Source organism: Garra rufa, chromosome 13, assembly GCF_049309525.1.
Source record: "Garra rufa chromosome 13, GarRuf1.0, whole genome shotgun sequence".
NCBI lineage: Eukaryota > Metazoa > Chordata > Actinopteri > Cypriniformes > Cyprinidae > Garra > Garra rufa.
In genome coordinates, this window is record NC_133373.1 from 27,715,548 (window position 1) to 27,733,746 (window position 18,199).

General features: G+C 37.5%; 2 protein-coding genes across 2 annotated transcripts; both read right to left on the reverse strand.

Annotated features, from left to right (window-relative positions):
- Window positions 1-747: 747 nt before the first annotated feature.
- On the reverse strand, window positions 748-10,863 carry acat2 (acetyl-CoA acetyltransferase 2). The gene is made up of 9 exons (XM_073816467.1): window positions 10,713-10,863; window positions 8,328-8,462; window positions 8,013-8,194; window positions 7,818-7,935; window positions 7,590-7,733; window positions 6,312-6,434; window positions 6,052-6,206; window positions 4,367-4,477; window positions 748-1,772 (listed from the first exon to the last, which is right to left on the reverse strand). Exons 1-9 carry the CDS (start codon window positions 10,759-10,761, stop codon window positions 1,602-1,604), a joined length of 1,188 nt encoding a protein of 395 aa, XP_073672568.1. The 5' UTR covers window positions 10,762-10,863; the 3' UTR covers window positions 748-1,601.
- Window positions 10,864-11,152: 289 nt separating this feature from the next.
- wtap (WT1 associated protein) lies at window positions 11,153-17,789 on the reverse strand. Its single transcript, XM_073853000.1, has 8 exons — window positions 17,774-17,789; window positions 16,932-16,969; window positions 16,780-16,835; window positions 16,642-16,700; window positions 16,394-16,521; window positions 15,069-15,247; window positions 12,455-12,609; window positions 11,153-12,343 (listed from the first exon to the last, which is right to left on the reverse strand). Exons 2-8 carry the CDS (start codon window positions 16,959-16,961, stop codon window positions 11,682-11,684), a joined length of 1,269 nt encoding a protein of 422 aa, XP_073709101.1. The 5' UTR covers window positions 16,962-16,969; window positions 17,774-17,789; the 3' UTR covers window positions 11,153-11,681.
- Between the last annotated feature and the right edge of the window lie 410 nt (window positions 17,790-18,199).

An 18,199-nucleotide genomic window follows, 5' to 3' on the forward strand; every position in this document is an offset into this window, starting at 1 on the left:
TGGCGCCCCCTACTGTTTACTTCATGAATTGTCCACGACGCTCACGTCTCACAGTAAGGTCTTTTGAGGTAAAATGTTACTCTGGACCACAAAACTAGTCATAAGTAACACGGGTTTATTTGTAGCAATAGCCAAAAATACATTTTATGAGTCAAAAATCGCCTTTTCTTTTATGCCAAAAATCATTAGGATAAAGATCGTGTTCCATGAAGATATTTTGTAAATTTCCTACCATAAATACATCTATTGAAAATTTAATTTTCGATTAGTGATATGCATTGCTAAGAACTTCATTTGGAGAACATTAAAGGTGATTTTCTCAATATTTTTTGCACCCTCAGATTCCAGATTAGTATCCAGCAAATAGTATCTCTGCCAAATATTGTCCTATCTATGCTAACAAGCTATACATATAGACCAATGGAAAACTTATTTATTCAGCTTTCATATTTTGTATAAATGACGGTTTTGTTATCCAGGGTCACATATGAGGATGATAAGGTTAAAGCGTCCTCATAGTTTTTTTAAGGTTCTATTTACAATTAATGTAAACCGTTTTAAACAGCTGCCACAATAGTACTTAACATATAAAAACAGATTAATCTGGGTAAGATATCATGAATTACAAGATTTCTAAATGACCATATTGTTTTCTTACTGCAAAAAGCATGTTACTTGTTTACAATAATGGTTTTGTATAGACTTACCAGCTAATTTTACTTGAACACATGGTGTTGGGCTTCACAGTTGTTTTTGGATAAATATTTTAATTGTAAAATGACAGCAAAAGGTCTCAATGCGCAAAGAACAGTTTGGAAAACGTGCAAAAACATTTGTAAATAAGTGGCCTAATTTACCTGCACTCATTGTAGGACACATGGCTCTCCATTAAATTCTTTATTAAGCAGTGAGATTAAGAGTACAGCACAGGCTAAATATGTAAACAGCTTTCCCCTGAGGTATAAATTAACATTGGGAGAGAGAGTATTAAAAGCAGACTATTGGAAGAATAGGATAGAGGGCTAATTTTGCCTTTGGCACATTTGACATTTCTAAGGCAGTTTTTTTATTGCACAGTGTAGACAAGTCTTATCTAAGTACTACAGCAGGTCCATTTTCTTTTCTGCTGGAAACAGACTTACTCCATTCAACTGATGGATTAATACACACAGAACAAACACTTTTTTTCATATTTAAATCAGGATTTTGTTAATATGCTTGTGGACAGACCCAGTTTTAATACCAATAAAAGCTTTACTTCAAGAGTAAATCAGCAACCATAGACAATTAACACAGAAAAGGAATGTCTTAAAGCTGGTATACAATACGTCCTCTTTATGTACCATAAATCACTAAAGACTGAAGAGAATACATAAGTGTTAAGTGCAAAATGCATCAGCGATGATACATTAGACATGATTTTATCAGAATTGGCCATGTGTGAATTATACTACAGGTTTCCCTTCCTTTAAAGTGCATATAAGTACTGACTCGAGTATGTACTTGCTTTAGTCTCATCATTGCCCGTTAAGATTTTATACATCTGTTTTGATTTTTGATTCAAGGCCTGATTGAAAGCACACATTTAAAGTACTCAGTGCTTATTCTCTCTCTACACACATGGCAATACCCATTCCACCACCTATACACAATGAAGCAATCCCTTTCCGCCCCCCTGTCCTCTGCAGAGCATGAAGCAGGGTCACCAACACTCTACAGCCAGACATACCGAGAGGATGTCCGAGAGAGATCGCCCCTCCACACACATTCACCTGAAGGGAGAGAGATAAAAGAAGTGTTCAATTATGGTGTATACGTATGTGACCCTGGACCACAAAACCAGTCATAAGGATACATTTTTTGAAATTGAGATTTATACATAATCTGAAATCTGAATAAATGAGCTTTCCATTGATGTATGGTTTGTTAGAATATGACAATATTAGGCCAAGATACAATTATTTGAATATCTGGAATCTGAGGGTGCAAAAAAAAAAAAAAAATCAAAATACTAAGAAAATCGCCTTTAAAGGTTTCCAAATTAAGTTAGCAATGCATATTACTAATTAAAATTAAGTTTTGATATATTTACGGTAGGGAATTTACAAAATATCTTCATGGAACATGATCTTTACTTAACGTCCAAATGATTTTTGGCATTAAAAAAAATCGATAATTTTGACCCATACAGTGTATTTTTGGTGCTACTTGAGACTGGTTTTGTGGTGCAGAGTCACATATGAATATGTCAAATATACAACGAGAAAACTAGAAAAAGATGGAAGAAATGAGACATGAGTAGTAGTATTTCTATAAATATTATATTTGTTAACTTAGGCAAAGAGTTCATTTTATTAATTTTCATGTAGCAGTCTGGTCACTGACAGCATCAGTGAACAAAGGTCAAGTGAGATGGACCTCTACTTTTCACTGTAGCACATAAATCATTGGGTAAGTGTGTCAATATAATATTGTGTAAAGCTGTATGTAGCATGAAGTATAAAGTAGGGGTGGGCAATATGACTAATCTTACGATATATAACGTTGTATATCACAATATATAGTCTTTATGATATCAAAACGTTTGATACCATAGAAATTTCAGAATTCTTGTCACCAGAGTCACACAAAAAATTAATACTAGCCTAAATTAAAAAAAAACTGAAGACAAGTAAACACTCAGTGATTAAATAAGAATAAAAAAAGCAATAGGACAAAACTACAGTAGAACAAATAAACATTGTACAAAGTAATCAAATGTATAAAAACACGCATTATTCTTCACTGTGTAAATTAAATATATATTTCTTCTTATTAAAGTTACAAAAGTGATTCAGTCAAAAAAAGCACTGAGAGATTATGTTGTTTGATTAACATGAATAACAGACAGCAAGAATATTAGACTGCTGTCACTTTAAGAGCTGCCCAAATCTAATATACTGTTACACATGTTGTCCGTCTCATCTGTTGCTTTCACTTAAAGGGATAGTTCACCCAAAAATGAAAATTTGATGTTAATCTGCTTACCCCCAATGCATCCAAGATGTAGGTTACTTTGTTTCCTCAGAAAAACACAAACGAAGATTTTTAACGAAAACCGGTGCAGTCTGCCAGCCTTATCATGTACGTGGATGGGCACCAGACCTTTAAAAGTAAACAAAAACATGCACAGACAAATCCAAATCACACCCTGCGGCTCGTGATGATACATTGATGTCTTAAGACACGAAACGATCGGTTTTTGTGAGAAACTGAACAGTATTTATATCATTTTTTACCTTTGATACACAGCCACGTCCATCTGTCATGTGCACGAGTTTGGCATCAGTCACGTCACATGAGCACGCGCTCTGACGTAGAATACGCAAACGCCGTAAGGGGAAATCAGTGAAAAGTCCCGGATGAGTTTGTGCAAACTAATGTAATCTTTTAGCTTTAAATCGGTTTAAACAATCAGGATACGCGCAAGTAATTACCATTTTGAATAGCCGCTATACCCACAATCTCTGTGCTCTGTGTAGAGTGTCGTATACATGCGACAGATCGCTTCCGGCGTTTGTGTATTCTATGACAGAGCGCGTGCTCATGTGACGTGACTGATGCCAAACTCGTGCACATTACAGATGGACGTGGCTGTGTATCAAAGGTAAAAAATGATATAAATACTGTTCAGTTTCTCACAAAAAACGATCGTTTCATGTCTTAGGACATCAATGTATCATCACGAGCCGCAGGGTGTGATTTGGATTTGTCTGTGCATGTTTTTGTTTACTTTTAAAGGTTTGGTGCCCATCGATGTCCATGATAAGGCTGGCAGACTGCACCGGTTTTCGTTAAAAATCTTCGTTTGTGTTTTTCTGAGGAAACAAAGTAACCTACATCTTGGATGCATTGGGGGTAAGCAGATTAACATCAAATTTTCATTTTTGGGTGAACTATCCCTTTAAGACCTAAATTATTGTGTTTATAAGGATATTTGCAAAGACGGGCATTTTGACACAGAAGTATGTGTATTTAACCGTTCGAGGCTCATAAAACAGCAAAATAACACCATCTATACGTGTACGCGCCTCTCTGACAGCACTAAGAAACATTCTCTCAGGCAGCGTGCGTATATAGCGAAATGAGTTCTCTTTCATTGCTGATTGCATTTCAATGGCTTAAAACCACTTATTTTTTTAATCCACAATGCTACCACGTGTAAATGATACGTTTCCATGACTACGTAGCACAGCAACGTCATATGAGCGTGTAACTGTGATAGAGACAATAGTCCAAATTCTCTACCACTGACAAATTTCTACTGGTTAATCATGTCTACCGGTATATCGTCCACCCCTAGTATAAAGTGGAGGTAATAACACACCTTATCAGGGTTTAGACCGAGCTCCTTTACCACTGCAATGGACTGGGCAGCAAACGCTTCATTTATCTCAAACAGGTCAACCTCATCCAGCTTCCATCTTGCTTTTTCAACCTGGTTAGAAAGCAGATAAAATTCACTTTGAAACCAAGTTATAGAATCATTATTGCTAGTGCAAACCAAATTTGTTTTAACAATAAATTGCAAAGATTGTAGCGGAAAACACTTTAATTAATTAATTAGTAAATGTTATGTTAAACTGTTTTAAATTATTTTTTTCCACATCAAACTACACTCCATGCACCATAATGACAAAGCAAAAACTGAATTGTCACAACTTAATTTATTAAAAAATAAAAAAACTGAAATAAGTACATTGCATAAATATTCATACCCTCAACTCAGTGCTTAGCTAAAGCACCATTACAGCCTTTTTGGGTATAATGCATCAACATTTGCACACCAACATTTGGCAATTATCTGTCTTCTGTAAGTTTTTCCCTTCTGCATATATGATCACGGAGCTCAACTAGAGTGACCATCAGGTTCTTGGTGGTTCACCACTCTAGACAAGGCCCTTCTCCATCAATTGCTCAGTTTGGCCAGAGGTCAGCTCTAGAAAGAGTTCTGGTTGTTTCAAACTTCCTCCATTATGGATAATAGGGGCTACATGCTTCTGTGAACCTTCAAGGTCTCCCAAGGTTTTTTTCTCCATCTCTGTCACCTGTGGAGTTTTGGTTCCTTGCCGCTGTCACCTCTGGCTTGCTTAGTTGGGGACATTTTCCAGCGATATCGTATACTATTTGAACTGAACTGACGATGATATCACTGAATTCATTGATGAACTGCCTTTAACTGAAAATTGATTGTTACAATAATGCGTTACTTACACACTATTGTGCTGTTTAAATACTGTGCAGTTGCTTTGACACAATCTGTATTGTAAAAGGCGCTATATAAATAAAGGTGACTTGACTTGACTTGACAATGCAGCAGAATTTTTTTCTGAACTCTTCCTCAGATGCAATCCTGACTCTTAACTTCTTAGCTCTACAGGCATTTTTTGTTTTGTTTTGTTTTGTTTTGTTTTGACCTCAGGGGTTGGTTTTTGCGCTGATATGGATTTTCAGCTGTTAGAGCTTTTATTAAGATGTGTGCCTTTCCAAATCATACCCATTCAGTTGAATTTGCCACAGGTTAACTTCACTCAAAGTGTAGTAACATCTACAAGCAATATGAATGCTCCTGAGCTAAATTTCAACTGTCCCTGATAAGGGTATGAATACTTATGCAATATAATCGTTTAGGTTTTTAATTTTTTTTTTAATTTGTTAAATTTGTTAAAACCTTTCGTTTCTTGCCTTGCCATTATGATGTGTATGATTATGATTATGAGTGTAGATTAATGTGGGGGAAAAAGTAATTAAAACCAGTTTAACATATGGCAGCAACATTACAAAATTTGAAAGTATAAATACTTTCGCAAGGAACTGTATATTTTATGAGCCCAAAACAATTTCTAAAAACATCTTGGCTCAATCATATTCTTGGATCAAATTCTAAACCTATGTTTTTATTGGATTATATTGTTCCCCTGGGTGCTATTTCGGGATAAGCCTTGATTACAAGCATTCATTCTTTATTCATGTGGATGAATTAAGTCCTGCGATGACTCAACAGACACTCACAGCTTTCCTAATGGCTGGAATTGGCCCTGTGCCCATGACCGAAGGGTCAAGGCCTGCCTGAGCCCAGGATGTGATGCGTGCCATTGGTTTTAAGCCACGCCTCTGGGCCTCTGATTGGCTCATGAGAACAGTAGCTGCAGCTCCATCATTTATGCCTGTTAAACAAAAAACAATGGGAAAAAAAAACATTACTATCTGTATGCATTGAAAATGACATCTAATATATGTCATAACTGAGTGTCAAAGATGTCATAATTTACCTGATGCATTGCCAGCTGTCACTGTGCCAGAACCATCCTTCACAAAATAGGGCTTCAGTTTGGACATAGCATCAATATTACTGCCATGCCGAGGAAACTCGTCAGCTTTGACCTCGACTGGACCTGATATGGTAATAAAGGGAATTTATTTGAATTGATAATCAATGTCATCATCAGAGATAAATACAAGCCTAAAGGCATAGTTCACTCAGAAATGAAAATGCGTCATGGTACTCTTGTGAATGAGTGTTGAAGACTAACTGACACATTTACTAGAAAAAAATAGTTTTTTGCAGTACAACACTGCCTCGATAAATGATCAACAGCTTTTTTGTTTGTTTTCTTTGTTTAGTGATAGTTGTTCATGAGTCTCTTGTTTGTCCTGAACAGTTGAACTACCCGCTGTCCTTCAGAAAAATCTTTCAGGTCCCAAATATTCTGTGTTTTTTCAGCATTTTTGTGCATTTGAACCCTTCTCAACAATCTTTTCACTCTGAGGACAACTGAGTGACTCATATGCAATTATTACAGATGGTTTAAAAGCTCACTGATGCTCCAGAAGGGAAAAAGATGCATTAAGAGCCAGGGATGTAAACGTTTGAACAGAATGAAGATGTGTACATTTTTCTTTTTTTGCCTAAATATATATATATATATATATATATTTTTTAATGCATTGTGTTTCCTTCTGGGCATCAGTAAGTGTTTCAACCTTCTGTAATAGTAGACATATGAGTCTCTCAGTTGTCCTCAGTGTGAAAAGATGGATCTTATAATCATACAGTCATTGTTGGAAAGGGTTCAAATACACAGAAATGCTGAAAAACCACATCATTTATGGGACCTGAAGGATTTTTCTAAAGAACAGCTGGCAGTTCAAACTGTTCAGGACAAACAAGGGACTCATGAACAACTATCACTAAACAACAACAACAAAAAAACACAGCTGTGGATCATTCAGGTAACAACACAGTATTAAGAAGCGTATGTATGTAACTTTTAAACAGTGTAATTAAAAAAAAAAAAAAAAAAAACTATTATTTTCTCTTGTGAACTATATGTAAATGTCTTCTGTGTGAAATATCTTATTCAGGTCAGTATTAAAAAAAAATCATTTTGGTATGATCCCTCTTATTTTGGTAAAATAATTAAAATTTTTGTAAATTCTGCAAGGTGTATGTAAACTTTTGACTTTAACTATATTCATAACCCCAAACTTTTGAATGGAAGTGTATTAAACATTTACTGAAATATTGAAAAATAAAATAAGCCTCTTACCTTTCCTAGAGGGAACAGTAACTGGCACAATCTCCTGGTCAAAATATCCAGCCTTTTGAGCTGCTTCAGTTCTGTTTTGCGACGTCACAGCAAACTGGTCCTGAGCCTCACGGGACACCCCCCACTGCTTGGCCACATTCTCAGCTAAGAGAGAAACAAGACCAAAACTAGATCAGTCACACCATTAAAGGACACAATAAAGGTAGGCAGACTGTTTTAGAAAATGACCTGTGATTCCCATGTGGTAATTGTAAAAGGCGTCTACGAGTCCATCAGTCAATATAGAGTCCTGCAAAGTAGCATCTCCCATCTTCACCCCTGACCTCATCTGCAGTATATGCGGAGCCTGATAGACAAAGTCTTGCATGGTTATGATCACTTGTCACTTAAAGTTAACAGAAGTGCTCTTTACAGATGTCTTACCCGACTCATGCTCTCCATCCCTCCTGCTACTACTATAGTGGATTCTTTAGTCATGATGGACTGAGCACCAAGACACACAGCCTTCAGGCCAGATCCACAGATCATCTGACAGCTCCATGCCGGCACCGAGTATGGGATACCAGCACCAACACTTGCCTGACGGGCAGGATTCTGCCCATGACCTTAAATCAAATGTAGGAAAGGACTATCAATCCACAAATGAACTTAAGCTTTGTGAGTTACTGATGAGTGATTGATGAACTCTATATTTATATGGCGAGTAGGCTAAAATACACTATGTGTAGTGCTATATACCTGCAGTGAGGACATGACCCATGATGACCTCTGAGACGTCTTCTGGCTTTACATTGGCCCTCTTAAGCGCATCTTTAATGACTACTGTTCCCAGATCATTGAGAGGCACACTGCTAAGAGTTCCACTGAATGATCCTGTCAATAAAAAAGCAAAAATATTGATACTTTTGTTTTAACTGAATAATTAATAGATTTTATGGAAGATGCTTGTCAAGTCATATAACAAATCTCTTGTTGAATTTTTTCCCTTTGTAAATTATATTTATTTATTTTATATTTTCTTTGTAAATTACGAAACTTTATCCAAAAAAAAGTGTCACGCATTTTCATGTCACTACCAAAACACTGTATGTTTTTGCTGAGACTGATTTTAACTACACCTCTACATTTATGATCAGGAAATATTTGTGTCAATCTCTCTCATAGCTACATGGTAAGTAGATAGACCCCATCATTTTGAGGTAAATGTGTTCACAAGTATGAAAAATCTGTGTGTAACTTTAAAGAATGTCACTACCAAACACCATTTTTCTATAATTAAACACTTTTGTAGGAGTTAATCCATAACATTTAGTTTTTATGTGTGTACAACTGTTCAGAACTGTGCTAGCTAACCATGTGCTGATTAGAATCTTTGAGCAAGGTTCAAAAGTCTAAAATAGTCACTAACAAAACAGTCACAACCGAAACATTTGGTGAATTTTCTGTAGTTTTTTGGGGTGTTATCCCATACAATTGTACTAGTTACGACCAATTGTTTCGGTAGTGACAAAAGGGAACACATTCTTTATTTGGGGGAAATAAACAAAATTTTACTACAGTTATGCAATTTTTTAGTATTTTAGTATGTTTTAGTAGTGTTTTAGATGTGATGTGGTTGCTACCAAAACATTGCTGTCACGACCAAAACATGGGATGTTTTGTCAAAAACAAAGTATATTGTCTTATCAAATAAGATGTTATGATAGTGTTTGGTTCAGTGTATATTTCAAACTAATGAATCCTTAAATTTGAAATTAGTATGATCAACCTTTGACCTTTTACAAAGAAAATTTGTTTTCAGAATACAACAAATCTCATAAATTACACAAAGTATTGTTAAAATGGATAATTTACCTCTGAAAACGTTTTAATAAAATAGAAAAATATATATTTACAAGAAAGATGTAAGTAATATCTTAATAGGTAAATATAACCCTTCTTATTAAATTATATATTACTGTGTTTCAGTAGTGACGAATTCCAAATCTTTCTGAAAACACAATATGAGAACTGCACAATTACTAGAAATGTGTGGATATTATACAATTTGCATACTAAAAAAATTGTTTAAACAGACATTTTTTCAAAACGTTTCCAACTCTGACTTTGAACCAATTCCATATATGAAGGAAATTTAAAGGATTCAGCAAAGACTTCGCTGGATGACCAATCTGGCCATGGCGCTACAATAAATAAACCAATCAGAGCACGAGAACACTGGTGAGCACGTCGAGCAGCCAATCAGAGCAGTTTGGCGTTTCTTCTGCACCATAGTGAGACAGATGCTGCCTTCATGTGCTATCGTAATTATGGTAAATACCAAAATCCGACATCGAAATTGCACATGAACACCCACTCACGTTGTAATTTCCACTGGAAAGCTCGAAAATTTTTATGATACCCGAGTTGCCGAGATGGGATAAACTTTGACCTTTCAACATGGCGGACAGTAACGAAACCATAATGAATGGTAAACATTGCATGATGTTAAAAGTAAAAAAACTTATATAGGCTATATAAAATATATATACTATATATAGGCTTATATAAAAACGTATATATAGGCTAGCTAAAATAACCATTAGTAAGTATTGTCAACTCTACTATTCATGATCAATAAGATACAGCCTATAATTTACCGTTTGCGTTTTGATGCATCCTGTAGCAGATGCATTAGGGAGTTTATAACCGTTTTAAAACTTTTACCTAAGTAGCATGTGAGGACAAATTCCGAGTTCGCCATGTTTCTCTTCACTACGACAACAAAAGCACCTGAATACGACACACTGGTAATTTCCACTTCACAAGTGGAAAGCATCATCTTTCCCATATCACATGAAGGCAGCAACACTACTGCCGCAAACTCGACCATTAGCTAATTAAAATAAACAATAAGATACGTAACGTTACTTTGACGATTTACCACTAAAGCAAACAGACTCGCTTTTATTAGCTTAACCGTGCAGTTATTATTTAACTTAACCCAGGAGTTAATGACACTAAATAGAAGATATAACTTTCTAATATAATCTATCAAGAAGCTGCAACATGATACACTGCCGTTTTCTGTTACACAGAGGTGTGGGAAATATAACGACAAAAGCATTTTAACGTTAACGTTACCTATAGGAGTCCTTGCGGCAGAAACGATAACAATCGCTTCCGTGTTCATCTTTGCTGTAATGCTGGATTTTCTCGGCAGGTTCCTTGTTGTGAGTCCGGTAGGCTGGCTCTATGTATATGCAGGTTGTTTCGTGGAGCCTCCTACTTCACGCTGTCCGAAAACATCATCTCCGAGATCTGAGTCTGATGCACTGGTTTATTTTGGTGCAGCGCCACCCAATGGTGTGGATGGCTAACAGCTTATGCATATTACTAGACCTCATTCAAAATCAGCTTTTTATTTAAAAAGCCACTTTTCATAAAAACATTTCAGACATCGCTTTACATTCTCACTAAATACACACTTTTGAATGGATTTCAGCACTGCTTAGGCATTAATGACATGTTGATAAACAGAAGGAATGGTTTATTTAAAGCAGAAATTCAAATCAAGCTTTGAGTCATATTAAAATTCTTTATTGATATTTGGTCAGTACATGAAAAGGATTGAAATCAGAATTTAACAAGATACATCTCAAAAACTACACACAAGTCAAACAAAACGTTTTCGCTCGTCATGTAGAGGAACAAAAGAAAAGTTCAACATCAGGAAACTAAGGACTCTCTGAACTTGCAGCTTCAAGACTTAATTGAGCATTATGATACATCACACGTAGCTAAATGATTTCAGAGTTCTAACAAGTGAGCAAATGAACAGTACAGAACCAAGTGTTCGTATTACTTTGACAGGAAAAATGGTTTAAAAGTCATAAAAAAAAAGAATTCAAATATACAAACGCAATGTTGCTCGTCTTATAAACGTAATCGGCTTTTGAGCATGTCGCAAATGCACTGAATTAGGTTATGATGGAAGGTCAGGTAGAAAACAAAAGTGTTGCATTTGACCATTTCTCAAACAAGAAACTAACTGGCCTGAAGTGTGTGATTTCCTTGTTTGTTGCGAGTTAAAAAAAAGAAATTTTCAGAATGTTACAAAACGGACCCTGTGGAGGCATTGGAGGCGTTGGTGGCAACTGTTGCTGCAGATGAGTCCAGGCCATTCTGTGTGCCGTGCCGCATACCAGCAGTCCTGCTGCCTTTGGAGACAGCAGCGGCCTCGTGGGAGTCAGCATTGGAGTCTGTATCGTTCGAGTGCTGGGTCACTGACGTCTCACTGCCTGTTGGTGAGTCCACGCTCTCATAGCCCGCACTTAGTTGAGTCACGTACCCTTCTCCACCCCTCTGGCTCCCTGCATCTTCCGAGTGGTTGGAAAGTTTTGACATGCCGCCATGAGTGGGGCTGGAGACAGATGGTGATGGTGGGTAATCTTCATCCGCGCTGCTCGCTTCCCGATACAGACTGGACCCAGACGCGCCCCTCTGAGACGAGTTCCCGTTTGAAGGTCCGTTGGACACCCTTCCGCAGTCTTTCGCAACATTTGAGCTGGAGGCGCTCGCTGGTTCGCTTTGAATGGAAGGTTCAGAGGCCGCTGAAGGCGAAGTTCTGCTTGGACCAGCTCCACTTGAAGTGACTTGGGAGTTCATCTGAGACATCTGCTGCCTGGTCTCCCTCAGCTGCTGCTGAAGAACCAGGATGGTGCTCTGCATGCCCTCCACCTCCTCGTCCAGCTGAATGATGAAGTCATTGAGCTCTGGACCATACAAAATGCACAGGTGCAAGCAAAAACAGAACAACTAGGAGTGAGTTTAAGTTCCTTGAAAACAAACCATGGATTGGATGAATGAAGAAAGGTTTTGCTTACCATCTTGGCTGCTCTTGAGCTCTTCGCTGTACTTCTTCTGCAAGGCGAGCTCGGCCTCCAGCTGGGCGATGCGCCCCTGAGACAGCTGCCTGCCCAACTCCTGATTCTCCTGGATCAGCATGCGACATTTCGCCATCAGCTTCTTACCAGTCTGGCTGCAAGGGAAACAAGTCTAACATCACATGGTGAACATGGCCACAGGGTCGACACAAGTGGCCACTGCATTTACAAACTGGGTGGTAACATCAGCCAACCAGAAACAGCTTCCAACAAACTCTCCAATGGCCACACTGGTCTTCAGATTGGTAAATATTGTTGACCAGTAAAGTATGTTTACATGCACTTGAGAAAACGGCTTAGTTTTTGCAGAAAGCGGTTTTCTACAACTAGTAAAAGCAGCAAGAGATTGAGCCTTATCTGACTGGATTCTTACAGCTTTTTAAAGAGTGCATTTGAGTGCAAAAGATCAGACAACTAAAAGTAACAACACAGTGAAGAAAGCCAATTACCAATGGTGCCACATGTATTTGCTCTGCTAACAGCACATGTGAACACAACAACATTTTGGCAGCTCTTTCGCAATAAGCAGTTTCCTGGTGTGCATGTAAACAGTCAACAAAAAACAAGAAAATCAAGTAACAGTTCAAACAATTCTGGGAAGAGATGGTTGAACAGTTATCAGACCAAATCAAATCAAGTTAAACCAGCAAATGCAATACATCTGAACATATCCAGCATGGTAGCATTTCAATAGGCCATTGAACAAGTTGCAAAACCAAGTTCATTTTAAAAACCTAAAAGCAGGGATAATCACAGATCCACTGAAAGTACCTACCTGTTAACCTTAAACCAGCTATGAGCAATCAAGCAATGATTGCATCAATTGAGTCTTTGTTATTGTAACTAGTAAAAAAAAAAAGTTGTACTAGAAATTAATTTTAATGTAATTTCTCATATTATTATCGAAATAAAATAACTGCAAAGCTGGATGTGCCAGAGCACTTCATTTAAATCAGCAGCATAGTTTACTCTTCTATTTTAGGGTATAGGTAAATGCAACCCACATCTACTAGAAAACTCTGTAGTCAGTAATGTACTGCAAAAATATGTTTTCAGTACCACTGAACTTTGAATTTAATAGTTACTAGGGTACTTTGGTGCCAAATACAGTAGTTTGTAACACTACTGTCCTCAATTTAATTGACTTGGAATAATTTCAGAGCAAATCCTGGTATTTAACATCAAAATCAGTTTGAGGTTAAATGTGTGGTTAAATATAGACTATTTCCTTAAACGGGTTCACCATCTTTTCTGGACAAACATCCAATGAAATCTCTGCTGAATTATAAAATGCCACTTTAGAGCAGACAATATTTCAAAAGACTTGGTAACAGAGAAAATTGCCTAACCCAAGTTTTCATAAATTCGCAAAGCAGAAGGCCCTAAAACTACTCCTGAATCACTTAGATTGCAAATGCAAGTCTAATGTAAAAAATGTAAGATACTATAAAGTATCTGAGCAAAAAACCTGCCATAGAATTACACGTGACCCGAGAGAAATGAACAAAATCATTGAAATCCTCACTGGATGACCGCAAAACAAAAAGTGGATTAGAAAAGGTACACAAGATAAATACAAAATATTATACACAAACATTTAAACAGCTTGAATAATTTCCTCTAACACACATTGCACATTTGCATTCACATTGAAAAGAACAAATATGTTTGCATCTGCAGCAGCGCAACAGCCAATTTAAGATGATTACCAAGTTGGTCTATTTGGACCACACTGCTGTAAACGCAAAGTGCATTTCCAGAGCAAAAACAAAGTATGATATTACGAACACAAAAAAGGAAAAAGATTTGAAACACTGTACCGTATGTCGCACCTGTGAGATGAACATATAGCAAAGTCTTTGCAGATCAGAAAGTCTGATTCTTCCCCCAAAGTCTTACATGATAACAAAGGCTTCTGCCCCAAAGTCTTAAGATTGCTTAACTCCTCCCCATTTCATTGCATCACACTACTTTCCCACCTCCCTGTGTTAACATTCTAGATTCTTAAGCAGTCTCAAGGCATCTACGATGGAGTTTAAATGGGGGCATATTCCTCTGCAACACATTTAGTAGGGCCATGTCATGTTTTAAATGTTCAATCAGTGATCTTTAAACTACAGTTCAATCAGCTCCAGAGCCAACGCTTTGCTCGAGTCTTTCATAGGCCGCCTTTTTTGTTACAGGAAGCTTTCTAACATGGGCTGGAAGGGGGGCGTTTCCGACGTGACCACCTCTTCAGGAACAGTCCCGATTCCTTCAGGCTTCTGTACCATGAGGGGTGTGGGGGGGAGAGAGAAAGCTGAAACAAAAGTGTCACCTGACCAAAACTGATGTGTTTTGTTCTGACTTTACATTACGGTATTTGTAATAGCAGGGCAATACGAAAGAAAAATGTCTTTTGTTCTGAGCTTTGGCTTTAAAGTCTGAGTCTCGTTGTGAGCAAAACATTTCAGTCTTCCCCCACCATTATCTGCACTCCTGCAGAGGAGAAGGTGGGGGGTGAATCAGGAAAGTCTTGACTTTTTGTTTGGAGGGGGGAGTTATTTTAGTTTACCTATCAGGTGTAAATTTCCAGGCACTCAGTTCATTTTGGGCTTGCTCCAGTTTGTCTTTAGTCTGTTCCAGTTCAGCCTTCATTTTGAGGAAAAATAAGTTGATGGCTGGGTCCACCATGGACGATCTCAGCTGAGCCGCACTCGGTTGCTGGACTTGCTTCAGGTACTGGATTTGGGTCTGCAAGGTAAGAGAGACCATTAAAATCTCAGCATGTGAAAAATGACAAACAGTGTCAATGAAGGCATGTATATTGTTATGTAATGGTTTAAAGGTTTGAAAAAACCTTTACAACAATTGTAACAATGTAACTTTACATTAATTAACTTTACTTTATATTAACAGTAGCTTCAACAAGCAAACTGTGCATTGGGGTCCAAACAGAGAAATTAAAGAGCAAAACCAATGCCTGACTTTCAAAGTTGCACTTAAAATTGCAATCCTGTATTCATCCTCTATTCCACATCCTCCAAAAACATGCATTTGCTTTACTTTTTGTCTGCTCTTCCCATGCTGAAATGCTGGAAACAATATTCTCATTTTTGCATCCGTACACCAACTTTGATAAATTACAGAAATCATTTTCATGATAAACATTTGACTGAAACAGCTATTACTTAGGTAAAGTTGGTAATGTCAGTACAAAGGACAAACACATCTGCCATGTTTAAAATCTTAACACTTGTAATCCACTTTCATTTAAGTAGAGGGTTTGCACTTACGCCACTATTTTGTCAGTTACCCGGATGTAAACAACAGCATGTATTGCAAGGCTAATATACAACAAAATGCATTGTTCTGCTAATTTATGCTGTTTAAACCAGAGAAAAATGTGTGGAAGCTGCTAAATCATATAGAGAAGGACCTAGTAAGCAGGAAAGGATGCAATATTTTGACAAACTAAAGTTAATAGGTGGCAAAGATACTGTATGTACAAGAAGTATTAATTAAGAAATTAGCCTAATATTTCACATACTTCAACAGAAATGATAAGAACAAACACAATTGTTGCTCTGAAAATCCTGGTTCAGTTTGGCAAACCACAAATGCTTTTGGTTCCTCAGACAGTTCTTTTACACTCTTTTCCTCGATTTGTTATAGTTTTTGGCAGTCTATAGTACTCCAAATGTTTTTCCCTGTCTGACCGATTAGTACAGCCCAAAACAAGACAATAATTGACCATTTTCAGTTTTGTTCAGCGCCGCCAATACGGCCGATTAATGACGCGTTGTGAAAACTTTATACTACATCTACTACACAATATCATTCAAGCAATCTGACCATAAAGCAGAAGTAAAAAAAAAAGAGACATAGTGACACACTTACTGTACACTCTTGCATTTCCTGCTCTTTAGTAGCAAGCCTCATCACCAGAATGTTTTCTCTGCGTGCAGATTCCTGCTGTTGCTGCTTCAGCTTCTCCTCAGACTCTTTCAGGCCTGTCACATCATTGGCTGCAGACATTTCAACATGAAAAAGATGCATTAGTTATAACACCTAGTCTAATACTCCTCGCTGTAGTAAACCACTCAAGGCTATGAATTATTTAAAACATCCGGGATGCGCAAACTTACAGTTTAAATCAGCATATTTTGCCTCAAGCATCTGGACATAAGCTTCATGCTGTTTCCACCTACAACCAGAACAAAACATTAGTATGACAATCTGAAAAGCTTCAACGTATATACTCTCACAGCAGACTGTCCACACACCTTGTGCACAGCTCCTCTCGAGTCAGGGTCTTCATGTCAGATTCACTAAGGCGAACCTGCAAGGACATAAAAAGGAAATAAAGACTTATAAAGAGACCATGTTGGCGGAAAGGGACTCGTATAATCAGATTAGACTGCGACAATGAGCTCACCTTCTTCGGGAGCGGTTCTTCATTGGTCATTCTGATCTCTGTGAGAGACAGAAGGGGACAAATCAAGCATCCAATGAATGCAAACGACTCAAAGATAGGCAGACATTCCAAGCAATATTATGAAGCAAGGACCTAGAGACAGTAGTGTGGATTTCACACGCCTACACATGTGCTATTACAAATATAGGCCACCAGGCGAGATTCGCTCATTTTACATAAACGAAAAATTTACAGGGGGATAATTTGCTTGTTTATATCTTGTCTAAGCAGTCGTGCATTTAAAAGACAAATGATCGTAAAAACGTAACGTTAGCGAAAATCAGTTGCTTGCTTGAAAACGAAACTGCTCCACAAACCGGGAAATTACACGGGTTTAATGTTCAAGCATTTCATGCATCTTCGTCTACACATTGAACCATTTTATAAACGAAATAGCCATGTAATCTTATCTGCCTCTACAGAATTTAACAGGTAACGTTAGCTTATTTCTGTGAGAAAAAAACAACAATAACCTTATCTTCCAGGGAAAACGAGTTCGCCTATTTAAAGAGTTGACATGCTAAACGCTCTGCGCTGCAAACAACCGCGCCATTCTGCTACAGACAGTCTCATGATGCTCGTTCCTGTCGGGGAAAATATGAAACTTCCGTAGCCGATAATGCATGTTCATCTTAAAATAAAGTCAGTAAATTACCGCCAATAAAAGTGGTGTAATGAAAAAATGTGCCGGCGCCTTCTTGGAGCAGTTTCGCTGTCACAAAATGGCGGAGAAGGAAGAGACTCTCCCTCTCCGAGAAGCAGTACTTTATCTGAAATAAGAAAATAAAACCTTGAATACTTACCAGACCCGATTTCACCTCGACCAGAATGACGCGTATTTCTTCCAATATGTGATTATGAGCTGTTATATAAAATTGTGAGTTTCTCTGGAGGAGAAAAGGCTGCGTTTTTTATTTAGACGAAGGGGAGTCCGTCCGCCATGACCAGCGTGTGCGCGATCTTCAGCCGCACAGCATCAGTGTGTTCGCGCGAGCGCTGAGGAGGAGGAGCACGTTACCGACAACTGTGTTGCCATGTTGCCGCTGTAGTAAGAAATCGAGGCCATATCAACTGATCGTTATACTGAATAGATATAAATTGTTAAATAATAATACAACTAAAATATGCATACAATAGCAGTTCATAATAAAATAAAACAAAGGTGACATAAGGTAATTTTCTTCACTTAATAAACTGTTTAATAATAATAATAATACATTTAGACATTT